Source organism: Hoplias malabaricus, chromosome 11 (assembly GCF_029633855.1).
Source record: "Hoplias malabaricus isolate fHopMal1 chromosome 11, fHopMal1.hap1, whole genome shotgun sequence".
Taxonomy (NCBI): domain Eukaryota; kingdom Metazoa; phylum Chordata; class Actinopteri; order Characiformes; family Erythrinidae; genus Hoplias; species Hoplias malabaricus.
Genome location: NC_089810.1, coordinates 18,857,454 through 18,882,432, shown reverse-complemented (window position 1 = coordinate 18,882,432; position 24,979 = coordinate 18,857,454). Strand labels below are relative to the sequence as shown.

Below are 24,979 nucleotides of genomic sequence, written 5' to 3'. Positions count from 1 at the left end.
GATGGAGATTTTTCTGTCAATTTTGGTTTAGCAGTAACACATTTTTACCCTAACTCATTTCTTCACCTACCATTGGTTGGAAATATCTTGAAATGTCTGGCCACAGACCAGAGGCTGCAAGCATTCTTAAAGAGGCTTCCTTCCCAGTGTGGAAAAAAAAAAAGAAAAGCATCGCCACAGATTGCAGGGCTTCTGGGAACACGGCCATGGCATCTTGGCCACTGGGCATCTGTGTACCAAAGAGATTCATAGTCTCTAAAGAACACACTTTAAGACTACTATCAGACCATTAAAACAGGTGCATTTATAGACAAACTGCAAACCACTTTAGTGTTTATGTCCTTCTGGCCTAATAAGGATGTGGCTCATACGCTTTCTCACAATGAAAGTCTAGTGAGTAGCAATCTAATGTAAACTTTAGCATCCGCATTAAGGGGAGCTTCTGAAGATTGCATAGTCCTATTCCACTGTTTCAGTTTTTGCCTGTAAGGTTTTGTATCCAATTATCACTGCTTAATAAAGATGTCCAATTATCTACTTTTTCCTGCGAATCTCATTCTCATTAAAAAAAAAGCCAGTTAATAAGCACAAGTTTCCATGTAGGGAGACAAGAATATCCCAGAACACACACATATACACACACACACACACACAATAATGTTTGCAACTTTGTTGATAATGAATGAACCACAGCTCAGCATAGAATCAGAGAGAGAGACAGTCTCTAAGTAATGTGTTATTTTCTTGTCTTTTGTTAGGGCAATAATAATTAATTGAGCTCTATTTCCTTTTCATTTATTGTGTGTGTGTGTGTGTGTGTGTGTGTGTGTGTGTGTGTGTGTGTGTTTTTCTTTTATTCTTAGTTATTATCTAGGCAGGCGACCATTTATTGTGGTAGCTGACCCAGACTTTCTTAGGCAGGTCATGGTAAAGGAGTTCCCCAAGTTCCCCAACAGAATGGTGAGTGATATTAGTACTAATAGTCACACACAGACACATGTTAAACACAACACACAGCTTCTTCAGGGTACACCTATCTCTTATTACCTAATTACTGGCATTTATAACATATATACATATAGGGACCTATTTTCAGCAGTAACAGAAACATTGGAACATGTTTTTGGAAGAATTGTAGAGGTATCAGATATTCATCCCAGTGGTATTGAATGATGTAACATGAAACATGGTGATGTGGTATTGTGATGCTACAGATTGTCCCATTTTGTTTCATGTTTTTTATAGAGATTATTGAATGTCTACATAAGTCCTGCAATGTAGGGAAGGACCAAATTGGAATGTGTATACAGTGAGAGGCTCCAGTGAGGCCAAAGTTAAAGCACTGCACGGCCGCTGAGGTCACCAGTAATGATCACATGACTTATTTATCAAAGCACAAGGGCCAGGTCTGGTGAGCAGGGGCTGCTGGGTAATGCCAAAGGGGAGTGATGACAGCGGGACCAAATCAATACTGAGACTGTGTGCAGCACCTAGAGCCTGCTTTTTTTCCCATGTTTAAAAAGCCAGTCGTTTGTAAATGCCATATCTCAGCCAGTGACCCACACAGGGCTGCGGTGTGGGACATTGGTCAGTGTGGTGAAATTTGCTGTATGTGTGTGTGCGTGTTTATGAACGTGTGCACAAGTTTTACAGAGCAGCTTACAATACACACACCATCTGTGACAGACAGCGGGAGAAAACTCATAAAGTGGATCACCATGGCAGCCCAGAAACAAACACCACTCGTTGACTTCTGTTCACAAAAATAAATACTGTACATTGCCATCTTTAAACACAAACACACACACACACTCCTAATCTAATAAACAGAGCTGAAGCAGCATTCAGCTCCACTCTTCAGGTTTGGCTGTCTTAACAAGATGTCCAGTCTCACTCTCACGCAGCAGACCTGGCCGTCATTGGTGCAGTCTAACAGATGGACAATTGCTTTAATTAACCATATGAAGTCAGGCTGAGCCATTAGTGCAGGGGAATTAAAGTTCACTCTTAAAAGAACAAGCTTCAGACAGAACCCCCGTGGAGCAATCCCTTTAGTGTCAAAGAGATTCTGTAATGGATTATAGAGGTCATGATAAAGTGGGTTTTACTCTGCTCATTTGGACTAGCCTTTGGGTCACTTCATCTTCATCACACCTCTGAAAGGCACAAGGACATGTGTTTCCATGGTGCAAAGGTACTGTACAAAAGCAGGACAAGAGTATTGCAACGTTCAGATCACTGATGCATTGTTTAATCTGAATTCTTGATTATAGGAGCATCTCTAGAGCCTTGCATTTCTTTACAGCTTCCAAAACTCTTCAAATGCATTTGTTACTGAAGTTATCTTGCTAGCATGATTCCTAACCCTAACTAATTAATTAAATTAGCTTTTGTATGTTTACATTTGTGCTAAACACATTTGAGTTTACTTTAAATTAAGTAAATTGAGTAATTCCTGGAATCATTTAATTTTATATCATTTAAAATTGAAATAAAACTTTTTTGCAGAGTGTGTAAATCCATATAACATTAATATCACCCTTTTTTATCAACCATCATTTAAGCTTGTTTTGGGGTGGTTGCCCAGACAGTTTTGGGGTGGTTAAGCCTAGTCCTGGACTACACAAGACTTTGAAATGTGACTTTCCCTAGAAAGGAGGATGTAGTTCAAGACTAGGCTTAATCCCTGTCTGGGAAACCTCCCCATTAAGTATAAGTATATGATCATGGTTATTACCCACTCCATTGCTGGTTGAACTGTGTTTTGTAGGTTACAGTTTTAGTTCTCTTTCTTCAGAATATCAGGTTGGCTACTAAGCCCATGACGGAGAGTCTGCTGCTGCTGAGGGACGAGAGATGGAAACGAGTGCGAAGCATCCTCACGCCCTCCTTCAGTGCAGCAAAGATGAAAGAGGTGAGCTCGCTTCCTCCCTTTGTTTCCTCACTGCTCTTCCTTATTGAAATCTGTGATGTGTGAAATCTGATCAGAAGAGACTCTTGTTCAAAGAGTGTGGAACTGCAGGTAAGAATGTGATTAGCAGAATCAGATTGTTGGTCCCGAACAAAAGCCTAGTTCCTCATAACTCTGAAGACCCTCTAGGAGGTAGCCTGACCTTCAATCTTTTGATCTGCAGTATCCACACCAGAGTTATACAGGCTCAATGAAGATTGTTGTGACAATTATAAGAGGTCAGATGAACATCTATTTGTTGCACTCCCCAACACACACACACATACAGACACACACACATAGAGACACACTGATGTCTGAATAGCTCATAGTATCTTTCACATTCTCCTTTGCACATCTGGTGTGTTTGAAGTGAGAAGTGCATCAGTGGAGTGGAATGCACATCCATCTTCTGTTCTGGCTTTGAGCAGCATGTGTTCTATTGGAAATAAGCTTCTGGTGCGAAATTCTGGACCAGATCACAACAGAAGCATTAGCCCACACTGAAGTACTCTGTTCTGCATGAGAGAACGATATGTGGTGTAGAGCCATTTGGTCCCCCTTTTATCAGTCTGATAATCATGTGTCTTTTCACACTGACCTTTGCCGTGTCCTGTTAAACCCAGACATTGCTGGCCAGAAGATGACAGCAGCTGTTTAAATATATTTGTCAGTATATCATGCAGTTGTAAGAAAATTTTTCATCTCTGAAATGATAACTTTTCATGGGAATGTGCACCATTCTGGGAAGGCTTGTTACAGGATATTGAAAAACTGGACACTGAGTGAGTATTTGACCCTATATAAGAACATTTGTGAGGTCAGGGGCTGATGTGGGATGATAAGTTCTTTATCAAAAATGCTAATCTGAGTCTTCCTAAATGTACTGAGTGGTGGCATATCACTGTTACACAGCTCAACAATACTTCATCACTCTCTTCCCCCACGCATAGTCACCTTATCTTTTGTTCAGTGCTATTCTATGGAGATTATATGAACTGTGTGTTCTCCTCAGTGTCTCTGTCCACGGGTCCACAATGGATGCACCTTATAGTATTTTACAAATTGTCTACAAATATTTAGACATATGATCAGAGGGATAAAATCTGCCCTTTCAGCTGAAATATGAAATGCCATCTTGCTTTGGTTAACCGCAACATCTTCAGATCTTTTTAATAATGTTTTCTTCCAAATTACTGGGCTTTTTCTACTGAACCAATAGTCGAGTAACACTTCATTTAAAGTGTAGCTGGCATCTTCTAATGCTGTCAAGAGAAAAAAAACTGAAAAGGTGAAGATGGGTGGTTTTTTTATCTGACAATGGTGATTTGCTCTCTGAACACTAGTACAGCAGCTCAAAGATTGAAAAGGACAGATCACAGAGAGAGAGGCCACTCAGTGGCACCCTGCTCCTCATTATTGTTCTGTTGCTTAAGATCCAATAGAAAGAATGACAGTGCGTCCATTGGAAGAGAAATGTAGGTGGAATGCTCTTGATCCAGCAAGATTAAAAAAGAGATAAAGAAATTGAACAATACCAATGGTACAAGTGAAAAGAGACAATGAAACGGGAAGAAAATAAAACAGCATTTCTGTAAGAAAAACACACGTTTAAAATGGATGATTGGAGGTATGTATGGATTGAGGAATGTTAGGATGAATGAATGAATAAATGAATGAACAGTCAGCTGTTTTATTTGCCAGCCAGTTTTTAAGGCAACTGGTCAGTCAGGCTGTCAGTGAGTATCTCAGTAATTTGGTCAAAGGGTCAGGTAGTGATTTGGTCAGCTAATGTGCAAATCAATCAGTGAGCTGGTCAGTTAGACAGATCAAATCATATTTACAGAAATATTATTTAAGTAAGGGCAGTAGCTTTGGTGAATAACACAGTGGCTTTAGTTGTTCTAAGTGAAACAGAACTGGATAAAGGCTGGTAGCTGTTCTCCATCATATTCTCATCACGCCTCCCAGCAGAGCATTAACTGCTCGCTCTACTCCCTGCCTGCTCGCATGAGGAGCTTTACCAGAAAACCTAATCAACTCTGAGTGTTTTAGTCTAGCAAAGACCCTCTATTGTCCCCTGCCAAGCCCCTCAGATTAGTCTCTTCCTACAGACAGAGAGAATTAGGGTTGGGTGTGCACGAGCATAGGACTGTTTGTGTTATATAAATTAGTTTCCTAATACGTGTGAAATGGTAAATATATTTGCCAGAAGTCAAAGATGTGTGCTGGGAGAGAGATTTCAATGATTAGTCTCTATCTGACTCATTAAACATGGTAAGACAATGACATCATATTAGGCTAAATTCAGCTTTTGGTGACATCAAGCGCGAGAAAACCACAAGCATCATCACACTGAGCAGCGGCTCAAGTTTAACATGGGAGAGTGAAATACTGGCTACATGCTGACACAGTTATAAATATTTTAGGAGCTCATAAACATCTTTATTGTCAGCACCAAACCCTGCTTTTGGGCTCTGGCACTTAAGAAACGTTTGTTAACTTAATTACAGCACACTGAGAATAGTTCTTTTCTCCTTCTGTTTTTCACTTTTAGAACTAACCTCACAATGCAGCTGAAAATGGAAATAGGCATGAGTCAGTTGAATAATGATAAAACCCAGTGGAAAGGCTGGGATATTAGAATATGTGAGCTGCTGACATTCTGTAAAAGTGACATTCAGGCTGAGCCCATTAAAGTACTGTGAATTCTGCATTTGAAACACTTTCATGATTACATGGTTCTAGCTAGCTGTCTAATCTATCTCATCTATCTGTGTATCTATCCATCAATCTGCAATATATTGCCAAAATATTCACTCAACCATCCAAATCATTGAATTCAGGTGTTTCAATCACCTCCATGGCTACAGGTTTGTAAAACCAAGCACGTAGGCATGCAGAACGTTTCTACAAACATTTTTGGTTGCTCTCAGTGAATTCCAGCATGATACCATGATAGGATACCACCTGTGCAGCCCAGTCATGAAATTGCCTCTCTGCCTAATACTCCACAGTCAACAGTCAGTGGTACTTAAACTAAAGTGGAAGCAATTGGGAACAACAGCAACTCAGCCACAAAATGGTAGGCTATGCACAATTACAGAGTGGGGTCAGCAGATGCTAAGGTACATAGTGTGCAAAGGTCACCAACCTTCTGCAGAATCAGACCTCTAAACTTCATGTGGCCTTCAGATTAGTTCAAGTAGTGTTTAGAAAGATTCCTGGAATGGATTTCTCTGGCCAAGTAGCGGCATTCAAGTCTAAGAGAATGGTGTTTATCTGGCTGCCAAGTGTAAATTTTGGTGGAGGAGGGTAAATTATTGTGTGGTTTTTTTTTTCAGGAGTTGGGCTTGGCCCCTTCGCTCCAGTAAAATGTACTTTTAATGCTTCAGCATATCAAGAAATTTTGGACAATTTCATGCCCCTAACTTTGTAGAAATAAGTTGGGAATGGCGCGGCACGGTGGCGCAGCAGGTAGTGTCGCAGTCACACAGCTCCAGGGGCCTGGAGGTTGTGGGTGCGATTCCAGCTCCGGGTGACTGTGAGGAGTTTGGTGTGTTCTCCCCGTGTCCGCCTGGGTTTCCTCCGGGTGCTCCGGTTTCCTCCCACAGTCCAAAAACGTTGCAGGTGGATTGGCGACTCAAAGTGTCCGTAGGTGTGAGTGAATGTGTGTGTGTGCCTGTGTTGCCCTGTGAAGGACTGGCGCCCCCTCCAGGGTGTATTCCCGCCTTGCGCCCAATGATTCCAGGTAGGCTCTGGACCCACTGCGACCCTGGATTGGATAAGCGGTTACAGATAATGAATGAATGAATGAAGTTGGGAATGGCCCCTTCCTGTTCCAACATGACTGCACACCAGTGCACAAAGCAAGGTCCATAAATGTGTGGATGCTGTGGAAGAACCTGACTTGCCTGCACAGAGTCCTGACTTCAACCCAATAGAACACCTTTGGGATTAATTAGAGCAGATACTGCGAGCGAGGCCTTCTCGTCCAACATCAGTGTATAACCTCACAAATGTGCATCTAGAATAATGGTCAAAAATTCCCATAAACACATTCCTAAACCTTGTGGAAAGCCTTCCCACAAAAGTTGAAGCTAGCTACAAAGGGTGGGCCAACATCATATTAAACCCTATGGATTAAGCATGGGATGTCACTGTCAGCATGGTCAGTATGAGACAGCTATGTTTGTTATCAGTGATTGCTGCCGTCTATTTACAGTAAATCACCTTAACACTTTGTTTGTATGAACGCAGGGTAAATCTATCTATAACCTTTATCCTAAACTTAACTGTAACCTTCAAAAGAGTAGAAATAGAAGTAGTTGTGAACTGAGGAGTGACCTGGATTGCTGGTTGGTTCGCCTCAGCTAGTAGGAAAATTAGAAGATCAGGACTGTCTCCTCCCTCAACACACATGGCTGAGGTGCCCTTGCACAAAATAGTTAACTCCCAACTGTTTCTGAGTTCTGGGATGGCTTTGTATAAACTACAACAGGTGGGTTTAATGTGGAGGCAAAACTTTGTTGTGTTGCTGTGCAAAGATGATAATAATCATTTCATAAATAAAGAAGGTTTATATAGACATTGTGTAGTTTTTGAATGCTTCCCTTCAGTAAAATGTCACCAAGAGTTTTCCTAGATTCATTCAAGCGAGGTACTTGTTAGGAACTATTATATCGTAATGTGTACATGTGGAAAGATGGGTGCTATTTTTATGCCAGACACTTGGCTGCATTCTTAATGTTTAACCCAGATGACTTTAGCGTATTCAGACGTGTGTGTGTGGGGGGGGGGGTGTTGTCGCCTGTATTGATTTTCATTAGTTGTGTTGGAGCTGCAGGAAGAGACAGAGGACACTGCTCCTGTCATCCTCCATCAGCCTCTCTAGTCTTCTTCATCTGCCTTTGAGCCCAGCGCCCATTTGCTCTCACTCACACACATTCACTCCATCACACCACAGGCATGCACACACTCACCCTGTATGGTAAACCTGACCCACTGCAAAATACACCAGAATTATTTCCTTATTACTGATCATTTCATCACATTAACAATTGCTTCCTTTGAACCAACACGTCACTGTCTGGATCTTCATCTAAAAAATGGTAACTTGAAATGGCTGTCAGTGGAATTAAAAATTTTTTTTTTCAGGGAATTTTGTTCCAATTTTATTTATCCTTATCCTTATAGCATGATTAAAATGTTTAAAAATGTTTACATTTCAGTAGAGGATATTTTGCTCTGAGGTGGTGCTGCAGGTATTCTGACAATCACACAACTGCAGGATCTCTGCGTCCTGAGGTAAATCCCTGTTTCAAGTCACTGTCTGTGAGGAGTGTGTTCTCCCTGTGTCTACACAGGTTTCCTCTGAGGATTCCAGGTTTCCTCCCACTGTCTCCCACTAGGTCTGAGTGTGTGAGTGAATGTGTGAGTGCGTCTTGCCCTGTGAAGGACAGGTGCCCCCTTTCTACGGTGTATTCCTGCCTTGCGTCCAGTGATTCCGGGTAGGCTCCGGACCCATCGTGACCCTGAACTGGATAAGAGTTACAGAGAATGAATGAATGAATTTGTACACTGAGTGTAACCTTTTAAATATATATATGTCAGATTCACTCAGTCCAAGTAATGACTTTTAACATTAGACTTTACATTGTGCCTTGTGCCTGATGATTCTGGGTAGGCTCTGGATACACCATGACCATACACAACAGGATGAAGTGGTCACAGAAAATGAATGAATTAATTAATTTGCCCCTTTAGAGCAGTGGCGTGCAAGTTCAGTCTTGCGCTTGCTAAACCTGCAGTTTATTTTAAAATATAGTTTTAAAATTAAATTCAATATTTTATACAAGTGATCAAATATTCAGTGGATATTGAAGTAATAAAATTAGGGGAATGCAAATGATTAAACACAAAACTGAACATACACATCGCTTTCCATATGAAGAGCTCAATATCGGTGAAAGACAGCATCATGTTTAGAGATTGTGTCTGAAAACACCTATTGTCTGAAAAGCTGTTGATTAAATCAGCAGGAAGGCTGGGTGTGGGTCGGTGTGAGGAAGGAGCAGGTGAAGGTCAGGAATTAGTCTGCTCCTGGTTCAGAGTCAGTGGGCTGTGGGCTGAGGTCAGTCTGGCTGTGCTGCGTATATTCTGGATTTGTCAGTCTGCTGTGCTTCAGTGCCCCACAAAAGACCACAGAGCTCAGACAGGACATCTTGTGCTCTCTCTCTCTCTTTCTCTCTCTCTCTCTCTCTCTCTCTCTCTCTCTCTCTCTCACTCAGTACTTCATACATTGTCTCAAACACTTTTTCTCTCTCCATTTCTTTTATCTTATTTCCTCTCTCTCTCTCTCTCTCACACACACACACACACACATGCACAAACACACACTCACTTGCCTTTCTTCTGGGACCTCTCTGTCTTTTCCCTCTCTGTTTTTTTTATTCTTTTTTTCTACCTCTTTTGCTTGCATCCTCATCTCTCTCTTCCTCAGCAGGCAGGATCAATAGGCAGAGGTCTGCTTTGAGATGGAGGCTTATCACAGTTGCAGTCATGGTCATCTAAGGGGAGAGCTCCAGTACAGAGAGAGAGAGAGAGAGAAAGAGAGAGAGAGAGAGAGTGAGAGAGAAAGGAGGAAGTGGTAAGGGGTTTAGAAGCTTGCCGGATCTGGTGTCCACAGTAGCGTGACCTGACTGGAGCTCGCTGTGTCATCCAGCTCCACCTTCACATCATCAGCCTCTAGCTCACTGCACAAAGACACACACACACACACACACACACACACACAAACATATTTCTAAAATCAGCTGCATGGAGCAGCATTTCTTCACATTCCAAAAACGTAACACTGCAGAATAAGCCAATAAATATTCTTAAATGTTGATGTAAAGCAATTTCTAACTTTTAGTTATTGTTTATATACCCCAGTTATTTTTAATAGATTTCTCTCCCAGTCATTACTCATCTTCATTTCAACCTCATTAGCTAAGCTTCCCCATCACACACCATGCTACCAACACCATGACATACTTTCTCTGAGACACATGATGCCAGCAACTGTCTCTTCACACTGCCACTAATGCACCATCGCTGGACTCAAAAACAGGAGAGTGTCCACAGCCCATGTCTGTCACAACAGCTGAGAGATGAAGTGCTTGTTGGCACCGTACTGTGTGATAAGGGAGGAGGTCACCCCACTCCCCCTAAGAACTAAGCCACTTGTGCTCTCCAGGATTCGCACCACCGGCTGGCTGAGGTATCACCATGGATTGAACAGACAGTCACCTGATGAAAGAGCCAATGTTAGAACCCCTGTGAGAGTCGAACTTTTAACATTATTAACTTTAAATCTAACTTAACGTAAAGGCCAAAACATTCTTAAAATGTAATGCAACGGAATGTAATGGACCGTTTCTATTGGACCATTTATTGTGATGTTTTCTCACATTGTAAAGAGCATTACTATGCACAAATGATGAAGAAGAATGAAAAAAAATTGAGATACATGGTTTCCTTGTACAGCCATGGTATGTGCTCTTTAAACATATAAAAGGCAATTAGGTAATGAGTTCATTAACATGGCTTTGATCCATCAAGTCTTTCCCCTCGGTGATGACCTCCAAAATCAAGCAGAGTTAAACTGGATTTTAATTAATTCATCACTTCATAGTGGCATCACCCACGCTCTCCTCGCAGGTTAAGGGATTTCTTCACTCAATGCAGATCTCATGCCACCCACACTTTTCATCTCAGGCTCAGTCTAAATCTTTCAGCAGGGGCTTCTGTGTTGGAATGTTTCAGTCACCAGCTGTGTACCTCTCTTTAATGAAGAAAGCCTCATTTTGTTTTAACCCCTTGAAATCACAGGCTTATTAAAGCTTTATTATTTCATAACTATATAGATTCCTATGCAAACTGGTTGAGTTATTCTTAAATTATTGTAAGCCATTTAATCCCAATTTTTTCTCAGCTTTGGGGGTTATTGTGATATTTTCTAGCTAGAAAGGCTCAGACAGAAAGTATACCTTCTTAGAAAGTGGTTTGGAGAGAATGTATTCATGATTAAATGTCTGAGAGTTGAGAAATAACATCAATAAAAGTTGATAAAAATCAGTTGAAATATTAGACCTAATTACACAAGGAACAAAATAAATAGAAATGACTGAATTTATAAAACTTTAGAAAACTCTTTGTATACAGGCATAAAATAACCTCCTTGTTTCTAAATTCATTAGGCGTTTGATTCGCTTCTCTTACTATATGTGCTCAAGCTAAGAGAAGGTATTATTTGGGTGGTGGATCATTCTCAGTTTAAATACTCACTCACTGTCCACTCACAGTTCACTCTCAGTCATACCCACCTTGTTGGTTGACCTTGTCAGAGCAAGTAACTAATCTGCTGCAGCGTAGTTCGTGTTGGTCATGCTGTAGTAGTCATGTGAGACCACTGAAGAACAGAAAGAAAGGGGGCTAACAAAGTATGCAGATGGACTACAGTTACATTGCATAATTGTAGAAGTGCTCCTCTGTGGTTAGTGGAACTGATGAAATGGACGATGAGTGTAGATACAAGGGGTCATAAGTTGATCTGTGAATATGATAAAATTGATAGAATACAATTAACAAAATCTTGTAATAACCCCCTTTAGAGATTATACATGATGGGAACTAACTTTCTTGAATCATCAAAGTGAATAGGTCTGGACTTTTGACAAATTAATTCACTTCATAAACACAAAGATAATGTATACATTTATTTTAAGTTTTATTTTTCATTTTAAAGAAACTATAAACATTAGTGACTGACAGGTTTAAAAGGATCTTTCTGGATAAAAACTTGCTGTTTCTGAATGCTGATATCCGTGTGTATCTGTTTCCTCGCAGATGGTTCCTCTAATCAATACGGCCACTGAAACATTATTGAATAACCTGGAGGCTTACGCAGAGTCTGGAAAGAGCTTTGACATTCACAGGTGCATGTGTATGTAGGAGTTTGTGTGTGTGGCATGTGTTCTGAATTGCATTTACATTTTACATTTATGGCATAAGGCAGAGGCACTTAACCAGAGCATCCCATATTTATAATCTTGCAGGGGATAAAGTATGTTCTTGTGTTTGACGTCATCTTCTACTGCTGAAGTCACGTCACATTCCAATACTCAAGAAAGCAAATGCAAAAACATTTCAAGTACCTGGATAATGTTCTTGATTTGCCCAAAATAACAAAGATGCATTGGTTCATGACTTACCAACAAGAACAACTTGAAATTCCCAGAATTCATTGTGGCATCAAAAATATTTTCTTGTGAAGAGACTGCTCAAGAACATAGTTCTAGAGAACACAGGTCCATTCTTTGTGTTCTAGGTATTGAGAAACAGCCGATGTCTGTGTGTTTTTAAAGCTTGAATTGGCTAAAGACAGTGGCAAATCTTTATCAAGACCGAAAGGCTGTTTTAAAGATATTAATTATCATTTTTTAAACACTTTCTCATGATATATAATAATCATTTTAACCGTTTTGATTCCACTACTAAAATGCAGAAAAATGTATAAATAACAACAAAAAGGTAGAAAGCTTCCTGTGAGTGTGTCCACACTTCTGACTGCTACTGTAGTGGTGACTCTTCTTCCTATTTTCCTGCAGGTGTTTTGGTTGCTTCACTATGGACGTGATTGCGAGTGTGGCGTTCGGTACCCAGGTGGACTCTCAGAATGACCCTAATGACCCCTTTGTCCACAATGCCTCCAAATTTTTCTCCTCCACCTTCTTCAGGCCCATCATGTTCATCTTCAGTATGTCATACTCTCACATTAACCACAGACCTACGGTGCCCATCTAGAAATGAATGATCTCCTTTTTAATTGTATTACTGGGGAGTTCAGCTCTCATGAGGCGCTCTCATAAATGATAATAAGAAATGAACTTTAATGAAGTATAAAGACATAGCACATTTATTGTAGAGGACTGGAGAACGAGATCTCATTTAAACATGCCTTTGTCCTTGTGTTTATGACTTAAGTATATTGGGGAAAGAAAGACTTCATGATTGTCAATTGTGCTCCTAGTGGCCTTCCCATTTCTGATCGGACCCCTCGGTGCCCTGATACCCAATAAACCCCGCCGTGAGATGAACAGATTCTTCATCAGCTGCATTCAGAAAATCATAAAACAGAGGGACGAGTTGCCAGCCAATCAGGTAGAGCACAACCTTGAATGAATTGAAAAATTGTCCTTAACTATGCACTTGCAATATTAATGAATGCATGTCTAACATTCACATGCTATATTTGACATGCTACACTGGTCAGCCACAGGATTAAAACCATTTACAGGCGGCAAGATTAACATTGAGTGTGTTTACATGCACTTGGGAAAACTCACACTTTACATGACTCTGGCAATAATCTGATTTCTGCTTTGCAACAGCCAATAATATCACAGAAATCCATGACAAACGTCCTGCTGCTGCTTTTTGTAAACATGGACCCACTTTACCTGCAAATATGGATCTTATATTTTTATGATTTCTAATATTATGCAGTGCTGCCCTTCTCACAACTTTCTTTACACGTTCTCTACTCGAGAAGAAGGCAAATTATTTAAGTTAGTGTCTGTTCTCAGACACATCATCGTTCCTTCCGTTACAGACCCAAGCTGTTGGACTCTGTGAGGAGTGGTGGGGGCGAGTGGTACTTTATGAATTTTCATATACAGAACAATTAGAGAACATCTTCTGTGTCTGAGATGGCTCTACACTCTGATTACATTTGTGAGAATGCGCAGACAGGGAAATCAGAATGGAATCTGGGTATGATTATACATGCAATGAGAAATCAGATTATTGAGCTAAAATCTAGCTCTCTTAAATGGATTAAGAAAGAATTATATAGTGCATGAAAATGCAGTTATTAATTGTCTACTTTCTGTGGCACCTCTTAGGGATGGGATTATTTAGGCAGCAAGTGAACAGTGTTGCAAGCAGGAGCTGAGTGACTTGACAAGGCCAAATTGTTATGCTCAGAGCATCTTCAAACAGCAGGTCTTGTGGGGTGTTCCCACAGGCAGTGATTGGTACCTACAAAAATAGGTCCAAGAAAGGACAACTGTTGAATGGGCATCATTGATGCGCAAAGGGAGCCAAGGCTAGGCCATCTTGTCCAATTCTACATTAGAGTTCCCCACAAATTGGGATGCTTATAACTTTTTTTCTTTTTCTTTATGTTGTTTTTTTTTTTTGTAATTTGTGCTGCAGTTGTTGTTCTCTGACATCCAGCCAGACGGGGCAACTTTCACTCTCCTCACACATCAGTGAGCCACAGCCACCCATGAGCCTGTGGCTGGGTCACAGCATTTGTGCTGCTGAATAAATTGCATATCTCCATTTTTTTACTACATCGTTTGAAAGCTGCATCTGTCCTTTATATTGTGTAAAAATTTTATGAAATCTTCCAAAATTACTTTTTTCATTGACTTCTATTAAAGGTTAAATATGTTTTTTTCTTTCTCCTATAAAGTTACTATTTTGGTTTTCTTTGGACAGCAGTGACAGCACTAGTCTAAATTCTGGACAGCACTTATTTAAATGCTTCTTTCCAAAGCCTAAATGTGAAGGAGAGAGTGCCTCGAAGGTGCAATGTGCAAAACCACATACTTACATACTTATAAATATACACTTGCACCTCTAATATTAAAGTTCTATATTTGGCTTAGTGTTTAGTATTTTAGTATACATCCTTTAGACACCCTACCTTGACCTTTCATCTCTGGGTCTTCACAGCGACGACGGGACTTCCTGCAGCTGATGCTGGATGTTAGGAGTAGCAAAGAGTGTGTATCTCTAGAGCATTTTGATGTAGTCAGCCATGCAGATGAGCAGGCCAATGCCCAGCCTCAAACAGCTGAAGAAGAACATCACCACGATGAGCCCTCAAGACGACCCCAGCAGAAGAGGATGATGACGGAGGATGAAATCATAGGACAGGCCTTCATCTTCCTTCTGGCTGGCTATGAGACCAGCAGTAACACTCTGGCATTTGTCTGCTACCTGCTGGCCATCCACCCAGAGAGCCAGGTTCAGCTTCAGAGAGAAGTGGACGACTTCTACGCCAAACATGTGAGTGAGAGACACTATGACACACAGCACCAGATGTTATTTGGTGTATATTTTATTTATTTATTTATTTTAAGATGGCACCCATTATAGTTTTCTATATATAGCTGATTCCAGGCGAAAACACCAGATTAATATTGGAGGAAAAAAGACAAAGCTCATCTAAAATTTTACCAACATTTAAAAGGTCTGTTCTGCTATTTAATCACGTCTTTATTAATAATAATTAATTATAACAATTAATAATAGTATAGTTAATATATAAATAACACAACATATACATTGAACACACACATGCTAATACATCTTACTATACCCTGGGTGAACACGCTACTCTTGAGGAGAAAGTGTCTGAACATCCCACATGTGAGACTTTAGGTTTGACTGGAGAACTTGTTTTGTGTCAGTAAATTGTAAATCTAGGGTTGTATCAATAATGTGCTCTATGCTCTATTTTTATTCTTTGTTGGAGAGAAGAGTGGTTTGATGAGGCTGGTTTATTTAGATAGAGTGCTTCAGATGTCAAATTGGTATTTGTATCATCCAATATTCAAGGTTTGAGTATCAGTTTTGGCATCAGAAAAGAAAAAGAGGTATCATTTCTGTTTTCTTCCTGATCCAGTGGAGTTGGGCTCTGTTTACTACACCCTCTATTGATTCCAGAATTGCAGATAAGAAGTTGGATTTCTAAAGGAGGGTGGCATTTGGAGCTGATGTGTATCTCTTCATTCCTGAACAGTGTGCAGTACTCTTATGTGTGTGTGTGTCTGTGTGTGTGTGTCAATGTGTTTGCGTAATGTACATTGTATGGGGCCTGTGTTGGATTTGCTGTTGCATTCTACCCTGTTACTATCCATTGTCCTCTATCTCCAGGGCAAATAGTGCATGGCAGACAAACAAATAAAAAATTCAGAGCTACCAGCACATTGTGAAAAGTAAGATTTGTTCTGCTAGGTGTACTCAGCTGTGAGTATTGAGCTCCACTCATAAATATAGCACGGGATTTTGCAGTATTATATACATATCTGCTGCTTTGGCTTATGTGTGTAACGAGGAATAGGGAATGGAAAAAGAATCCTGGCTGAATCCTACTATCTATGGACCCAGAGAAAACTCTAAGAGGGTGGATGATGGGGTTACTGGGGTTGTGTGTCTGTGTGTGTGTGTGTATGTGTGTGTGGGGGTGTTGTATAGAGAGCTGTAAGGGTTAGAAAACATACCTAATAGTGCATGCTGTTAGGTGGAATAAAGGTGGCTTCTGCTGCTGACCCACATACTTTTTTTTCAAAGTGTATTTTCAGTTATCTTCACCGAGGTCACATTACCCTACAGTCTAACGTTCCAAAGCCAGTGCTTTGGATAAACAAAACACTGGCAGAGGTTTTGCGTAATGCAGTTTTGATGAAATCTTTGATTAAAAAGAGAGGGAGGGGGCAGGCAACATGTCTCTGTGCTCAGATAAACAGCTTGTGAAGAGAAATGAGGGAGCGGAGTGTTTTACAGAGATTTCATTTAGCACTTCTGACTGGAGCTACTCGGTTAGCTGCACTGCTGCTATTCTACAGTCACTGCTCTAACTCCCATCACTTTCTTTTTCCCAAAACACTGCTGTAATGGCCAGCACATAAACCAGGCCTTGTTAAACATGCGCCTGCATCGGCTGAATCTTAATACCTGCAGCCAAGGCCAGCCAGCCGCTCAGATCAAACAGCAGGGCTAGTCAATCTCAATGAGTCCCTTTCTTCCCTTTCATCTTATTCACTCGCTCCCATTGACACTCACATGCTTCATTTAGCCCTGCTCAGGAAGTCAGGGTCTTTTTACCTTTTCTTTTTTTTTCAAGCAGCAGGGAGTGTTTGAAATGTAAACCCTCTCTGAAGCTTTTTGGGCATCGTTCATCTTTGGTAGAAAGTAAATACATAGCCTAGCTAGCAGCTTTTAAATCTATCTCAAGTGCCTCCTTTTTTTTCTTCTGTAGCATGGCAATTGTAACATTAAATCTATTAGTTTTTGCTCATTTGATTCACTCAGGGCAGGCCTAAAAAATCAAACCTTTATAACACTTGATTTCTCTATGTTCTAACATGTATTTGACACTGATTTCAGCATCATGTTATCCGTTAAATGGTTTTCTTAATAAAATACATTCATGATCCCTGTGCTTTAGCTGTTAAATATATGTGAGTAGCAAAAGAGCAAATCAAAGAAGTATAGACGCTTCTGTAATTTGACTAAATTTGTAATGCTGAAGATGCCTAAAATGTTTGTTATAGCGATACAATATACTTTTGAAGTCAGGTGCCATTAAGTAACAGGCGTCATACCCATATAAGAACTAAATAGAATAATTAATTCATTGATTCATTGTCGGGCGGCACGGTGGCACAGCAGGTAGTGTCGCAGTCACACAGCTCCAGGGGCCTGGAGGTTGTGGGTTCGATTCCACCTACACATGTTGGTAGGTGGATTGGCGACTCAAAAGTGTCCGTGTGTGTGCGTATGTGTGTTGCCCTGTGAAGGACTGGCGCCCCCTCCAGGGTGTATTCCCACCTTGCGCCCAATGATTCCAGGTAGGCTCTGGACCCACTGCGACCCTGAATTGGATAAGCGGTTACAGATAATGAATGAATGAATAATTTATTGTCTGTAAGTGCTTAATCAGTTCAGGGTCGTGGTGGATCCGGTGCCTACTGGAATCACTTGGTGTAAGGTGGGATCACACTCTAAAGGGGACACACATTCACACATTCACTCACACCTATGGACACTTTTCAGTCGCCAATCCACCTACCAACATGTGTTTTTGGACTGTGGGAGGAAACCGGAGCACCTGGAGGAAACTCACGCGGACACGGGGAGAACACACCAACTCCTCACAGACAGTCCCCCAGTGCAGGACTAGGACACCCAACCTTACAACCCTGGAGCTGTGTGACAGTGATACTACCTGCTGCACCACTGTGATACATAGACACATGTCACAAATCCTCATATTGATTTTGAATATAAGTAAATATATCTACTAATAAATTTCAGCTCTACTATATAACAGTGCCAGCTAATATATGACTAATATATGACTACTTGAGTTAGCAAATCTTGAAATTTTACTGGAGTTATTTTAGTGAAGTTGCCAGAATTTTGATGTCATTTCACTGCAATACAGTGTTAGCTTGCATGTACCAATAGTTGTATCTCAGGGTTCAGAGAATCCAATGGCATTCATAGGAGAAGTGTACATACAGCAAGATTTATCAGCTTTCCACAGAGAGTGCATGATGTTTGACAATGACATTCATTTTACTCATTGAAAATCTGATTTCACCCTATAGACAAGATTCCAACTACAGAATTATTGTATTACTTGCACTTGCGCTATGTTGTAACATGGTCCTGGAGGAACCATGGTAAATAAATAATCCCTCTGTTTACTGAACTCTTTATGACACGATTTCAGATGTCTATTGCAGACGTTCCTTTGTTAAAGCAATTTTCAAAGGATCATACATTCGATTTAATAGCTAATAATAAACCTTTCCTTTGAAGAGTTTATAATATAGTGCTTTCATAAATGTTGTTTTTGTAGTAAAACTTTCTCTCATTTTTCACTCATATTATTTAAGATATATCTGGTAAAAGCAACACTAAATTTATAAACTAGTATTTTCTGGGCATGTGACTACACACACACACACACACACACACACACACAAACATGAACTTAAAGCCATGAGCTCTGACTTTACGAGCAGCTGGGCATTAGTCTGCGAGACATCAGACTACAGTGGATCTGAAGGTCAGTCTCCCCCCGACTGGACCTGCAGTGCTTGGCACCACTCTCAAATTTAGCTCAGAGAGGAGCAAAGGGCCTTTCAGCTTATTTGGTAAATGCATCTCGCTGTGCTCAAACTGAATGCATCAACACTGAAAGCTTTTCAAATGTCACTCTCCTGATCAGCAGAACAGAGGGCTGCCTTTGTACCAAAACATAGATGCATTGAAACCACTTTAAAACTTTAAGCTTACCCAGTTGTTGACAGTTTTTATTAGTTTAAATGATAACCACACACATATGTAATGTAAGGATATGCCTATCAGTTCCATTGTTTTTCCTTATCTCAAACTGTAGAATTAAACCAACCAATCAGTTTTGTGTAGTCTGCCTCTATTCTCTAAGTCTGAGAACATCCAATCACAGTCCAATCACAGCACGGATGTGAGAGTTAGTTACACAAACCTCTAAACCAATAATTTTCCTTTCTGCCTTCCGAACAAGCTTGTGTAACTAAAACTTTCATTTTCAATCATAGCACTGGACCTGTGTTTACATGAGAGAGGACAGCTGCTTTGTAGAAGAGATGTAGTGAAAATTGCTCAAAAAAAAAATAAATGTGAGGGAATGTATCATAAGCATTATCAGCATGCTAACTGGTAGCGAATAATTGGCCCTTTACAAAGATGGAGATTTTTAATGGAGTTATTAAATTTAGTCATGTAACTGTGACAGCTTTAGGTATTGTGTTAACCTATTGTGCAGTAACAGATCTGTCCGTGTAGTCTATTATTTCAAAGTCAAAGTCAACTTTGCTATCTGTCCTTCTCACTGCAGATGTGTTGAGTGTACAATGAAATACAGTCCCTCCAGGACTACATTAATACAGAAGAGCAGCTGACAACAACAGATAAATTGCCCTAATAATTACGAACAATAGATTACACAAAACTACTTCAAAAAGACTACCCTTGTAAGGGTTTATAAATACTTTAAAATCTGTTTATCAGTGGTTATTAATTAGGTTGTAAACACCTTCAAAGCCATTAATAATCAGTTATAATACAAGGAATTGTGACATGTTGTTTGCCAAATAGTGAACCCACATCTATCTATACTTCTAAAATTTAGATCTTGACATATCTTTTAAGTTTAACCATTTAACCACCAGGTATAATGAATTATCCACTAACAGAATGTCTTTTCAATGATAATGTGGTTTACATTAACATATGAAATGACAAAATTCACATCCTGAAGTCTTAGCATATTCACTAAAGGGCAAACAGGTCACTTGCCTTTTCTATACTATCTTAAATAATAATCTACAAATTATTATTATTTATCTTTAAGTTGTTTACAACCTGATTAATAACAAGGTACATTATTATTATTATTATTATTATTATTATTATTATACTAGAAAGCAATAGACTTAATGTTTGCTCTGATCTAACAACATGAATTCCATGGACGATCCCCTACAATGAAAGAGCCATTGCCCATGAATCCGAAGTTAATTTGTTCAGAAGTTGTTAAGCAGTCGTAAGCTTTACTTGGCGGTAGATGTTAGATTCCAAAATAGACAGATAAATACCAAGCCTGACAGATTCTGAGCCCTTCTTTTTCTATTTCTGTTGTAGCAGTGTCACTGACTCAGAGCTGTCTCCCAGCCCCACCGAGCTGCATTTTTACCACTGGATGGTTTAAGTGGCAAACATGTAAATGCCTTACTGCCTGAAGGAGTGTGTGGCTGGCTGCTGGTCTAGCCTCTCATTTTCTCTTCCCGGGCTGCGGCAGAGCTCCCCAGGGGGTCTGTCATTAATTTGCCTTTTTTATCTGCATAAATAGCAGAGCCAGATGAAGCGGAGCGTCACCTAATGAGTCAGCCAGAGGTGGGAGACGAGGGCGGGAGGCCGAGCCACACTGCAAAATTACACATTTTCAGTCTCTCCTTCTTTTTCAGATACAAATGTTGAGAGGAGGGGGGGGGGGTGGTTGGGAGTTGTGTTGAAGAATAAGAAGATGGACAGAGTTCTTTTTTTAGAACCATCAGTGCACTAAACCACTGCAGAGACAGGAAGAGATAGATGAATGGAATTGGTCAAGAAGTCAAACACAAACACACACAAACACACACACACACACACACACACACACATACACACACATCCAACTGTACCAACTTTCATATTGAGAGCACAGTTTAATTATTTAATGTAGACTGCATATACAGTATTAAGTCAGGAAATCCTTCATGCATTTTTTACCAGTGAAAAGGGCCATGAAGATGATCCACAAACATGATGAAGTGTTAGAGATGCTAAACAGGATTTAAATCAGTCAATCCACAAACATATAAATGTGACAGACACAACCGTGGAAATCACCAACAAAGTCAGATAAACAGCGTGTAAGATTCTCACCTCACAGACCTCCCTCCACAGACATTTGCACTCCGCTCTTGCTTCAGTATTGTGTGTAAGGTTTTCAGTGTTTAATGTATTTACTGCTGTTTTCTTGACCTTACTCTAATGTACATAAGTGAAGGTTGGTCTCAGCTTTTTGCACAGTACTGTACAAGGTTTAGAACATCTTATTTTGAGGTTTTATGATGAGTTCTTGGACTTGTGATGGATCACTAAGGTGACGGACTGTTGCTGATGCATTCTTTACTACAGTGCATCAACACCGTCTCCTCATGCGTGTTACATTATCAGTACGAGAAAACAATGACCTTCGGCATTTCTTCATCCATCTGTTATCTGTAACTACTCAATCAATTCTGAAATTTCCTGTCAGGATATGTTATCTTACCTCATTTCCAGTTCAACTGTATAAAGGTGAAGAAGACCCAAAACAACAGAGAATATGAGAAGAATAAGTGGACAGATAAACAATCTGGACATGTAATCAGTAGGAATGGCACTGTCCTGACGTTTGATTGACAGGGTTACCCCCTCTTAGAGCTCAGCAAGCAGGTGAAGGAAAAACAGAAGGACGACTATAACAGGACAGTAAAATTTGACAGGAGCTGCAAAATATGGAGGTTTATGTTGAGGGGCAGATGAGAGGAAGTGAAATATAAAGGAAGGAAATGTAATATATACAGAGAAGAGAGCATGACAGTTGTTTTGAACACTCCATCAGGGAGAGAGAGAGAGAGAGAGAGAGAGAGAGAGAGAGAGAGAGAGAGAGAGAGAGAGAGAGAGAGAAATGGAAAGAGATAGCGACAGCATGACATTAAGCATAAGGGAACGAAACCGCAAACGTGACACAAACAGCGGAGCCAGGGGAGGTGCAAAACAGACAGGAAAAGCGGAAGCACAGGAAGAGAAGACAGAATGAAGAGGTGAAAGAAGCACAGGCAGCAACTAAGGGTGGCCGTCAGGGGGGTGCGTGGTGAGTTAGAGCTAAATAGAGAGTGAGAGAAAGTGAGGGAGTGTGTGTGCAGTGAAGTAGCCTGGCTTTCCTGTGTGTGAATAATTCATTGGTGCTGTGCCTGTGAGGCTGAGCCTCCGGGGGGCTCTTTCCCTCGCTCATCTCCCCTCACTCATATCACTCAAGCCTGAATAAAGACCCCTGCATCTTCAGCGCTAAATTCAATAACACTGTCTTTGATCCCGCACCAGTCACGCCATCGGAGCTGTCGGTTCCCATACATATTGTTCTTATTTGTCTTGTAGCTTCTCCAGAACAATTCCACAGCCTTCAAATGAATGTTAAGGACACAGACTCATAGAGGCTGCTTGTCTTAGGCTTTAGGTGGTTGCTGTTGTAAGAGAAGCTTACTACTCCACTGTAGTTGTGGGCTACATGCTCAGGACCCTGATACATAACATTGATATAACCGTGCCCTTGAGGGTACCACCATACTCAGTGTAAAATTAACATTAATACACAGTTATAATACTGAACTAAATCTGCCATGACACATTTTCACCACCCATGTGCACCATCCACTTGGATGCAGCGAATACATGCCATTACACTCACCACACATCAGCTATTAGGTCGAGTGAGAATGGCTGAGCCAGTGTTTGAAGAAGGGGTGATTAGGAGACCAGAGGTGGTCACTATGGTAGATTTTGCAGGATACTGAGGAAACACCACACTATTTTCAAGGCAATGCTCAAAGGAATGTTTTATCGCCTGAGACTCAGAAACATAGTTTGACGTCTCATCAAAAGAATGGCACCATTTCGCCATTTATTCAGTACAGGATCCCCTTCACTGCATTCAGGCATTGTGATCCCACCAACAAAACATCCTTCAACAAAACAAGATTTTTTTCTTCCAAGAACTGGCCATTTGCTATTTTGTTTGGTCTTTAGTGTTTCATATTTACACCAGCATTGAATTGCTGGTGTTCTATGGGATTTTCCATGAGCAGCGGATCAATTCTGAATTGTGAAAAGCTAAATTCCTGGGTGTTCTTAGGTTACAGTGAGAAAAGTTAACTTTTTTCAATAGGAGTGTGAATGTTCAGTATTCAACCGATCCTTTCTCTTTGTGAAACCATTCCATTTGCTTGATTATTCCAGAGTGAAAGAGAGGGACAGTGGAATAGAGACAGAGACTGAGAAAAAAGTGAGAGTGAGAGAGAGACGGAGGGGATGTGTGCAGGCTCTGGGGCTTTAGCTCAGATGAAGGCTCTGTGCTTTTCTGGTGGGTACGGAGCCCTGAACCCCTGGGGTCAGTGCTGTAAAGTCTGGACACTGTTTGATTAGGAGAGCAGAAGCACCGTGGGAGAAAGACAGTGAAGCGGCTCTGTGCATCTCATCAAAGTGTCACGGAAGTGTTGGTTTAGGCTAAGAAAAGATGAAAGAGAGAGAGGGGGAAAGTTGGAGAGGATTAAGGCATTGCATTGAATGTTAAGAGTAGATTGGCACCGTGAAATAGTGCATGACCTTTATGGAGGTGTCCGTCTTTGCAGTTTCTCAAACAGATGAAAGAAGATTTGAAGAGCCCCTCATATATACTTTTATACTTTTTTTGCTTTCAAATGTGTCACAACTGTGTTTGTCTTTGTGTATGAGTGTGTGTGCGCGTACGTTTATGAATGCATATACACCATTCAGCCAAAACTATTAAGTGACCTCCTTGTTCCTACACTCATTGTCAATGGTATTGGCTCCACTCCCATATGTGCATGAGTGGACTGAGAATGAATTTGCAAGTACATTTATGGTATTTAGCAGAGGTTCTCAGAAGGTTCTCATGCAGAGAAAAGTGCTCTGTCATCCTACCCAGAGAATACATCTGAGCTGATGCTAAGAGAATTAGAGTGCTATTTACATAAAGGAGTTAATGCTGACATAAAAAGTCAGAAAAAAAACTAAATAAATGGTTAGTGGAGCTAATAATGACAAGGATGGAAACAGAGAGGAAAGGATAGGTGCACTTAATATTTTTCACAATAACAGACTACAGTCCATCTGTTGTCTTTGATTGCCCCGTTTTACCAAGTTCTTCAGTGATCAGGACCAAAACTGAACCACCACAGAGCAGGAGACAAAGAGGACATTTTAATGTTATGGCTGATGTGTGTGTGTGTGTGTGTGTGTGTGTGTGTCTGTGTGTGTGTGTGTCTGTTCTAATGCTGTGTAGTGACTCTCTCCTCTGCTCTGGGATGCTTGTCACGCTATGATGTAAAGACAACACAGAGGAGATGGAGAAGCGTTTCCCGGAAAGAGTGAAAGACAGAGAGCACTGATCCAAGAAAACAGACTCTCTTTCTCTCTCTACTTATGTCTTTTCTGTTTCTCCATCCCTCCTTCTCACTTTCTCTTTCTCTGTTTTTCTCTGTGTTTTTCTCTCACTTTCTCTCTTCGTCTTTTTTCCAGAAAGCAGGGCAGGATGTAAACAGTAAGAATACACATTCTGATGTTTTCTATGTCAGTTGAGAGATGAAATGCATTGTAAAAAGCAAATCCCTGTGACTGGATTTTAACACGCCTGGGTCAGAGCTGTTAATGAGTATTGATGTTGAGAGTGCATAATAGCTGAGAAATTATAGCTTGTTTGATTATGATTAGGGCTACACTATATAGTATTGTTTATCCATCATTATTGTTGACAGTATTGGCTCGTATGCACAGATAATCATATTGCTTATTGTATCAGAGCTATTCAGG

At 40.5% G+C, this 24,979-nt stretch overlaps 1 protein-coding gene across 5 annotated transcripts in view; it reads left to right on the top strand.

Annotated features, from left to right (window-relative positions):
• The window catches only part of tbxas1 (thromboxane A synthase 1 (platelet)), an 85,037-nt gene that overhangs the window by 46,437 nt on the left and 13,621 nt on the right, over nucleotides 1-24,979 (top strand). For all 5 annotated transcript variants that reach the window (XM_066684824.1, XM_066684826.1, XM_066684823.1 and 2 more), the window contains 6 exons: nucleotides 864-960; nucleotides 2,798-2,914; nucleotides 11,843-11,931; nucleotides 12,604-12,752; nucleotides 13,026-13,156; nucleotides 14,738-15,073. In XM_066684824.1, the coding sequence (XP_066540921.1) occupies nucleotides 864-960; nucleotides 2,798-2,914; nucleotides 11,843-11,931; nucleotides 12,604-12,752; nucleotides 13,026-13,156; nucleotides 14,738-15,073 (919 nt within the window). The remainder of the gene's footprint in view (nucleotides 1-863; nucleotides 961-2,797; nucleotides 2,915-11,842; nucleotides 11,932-12,603; nucleotides 12,753-13,025; nucleotides 13,157-14,737; nucleotides 15,074-24,979) is intronic.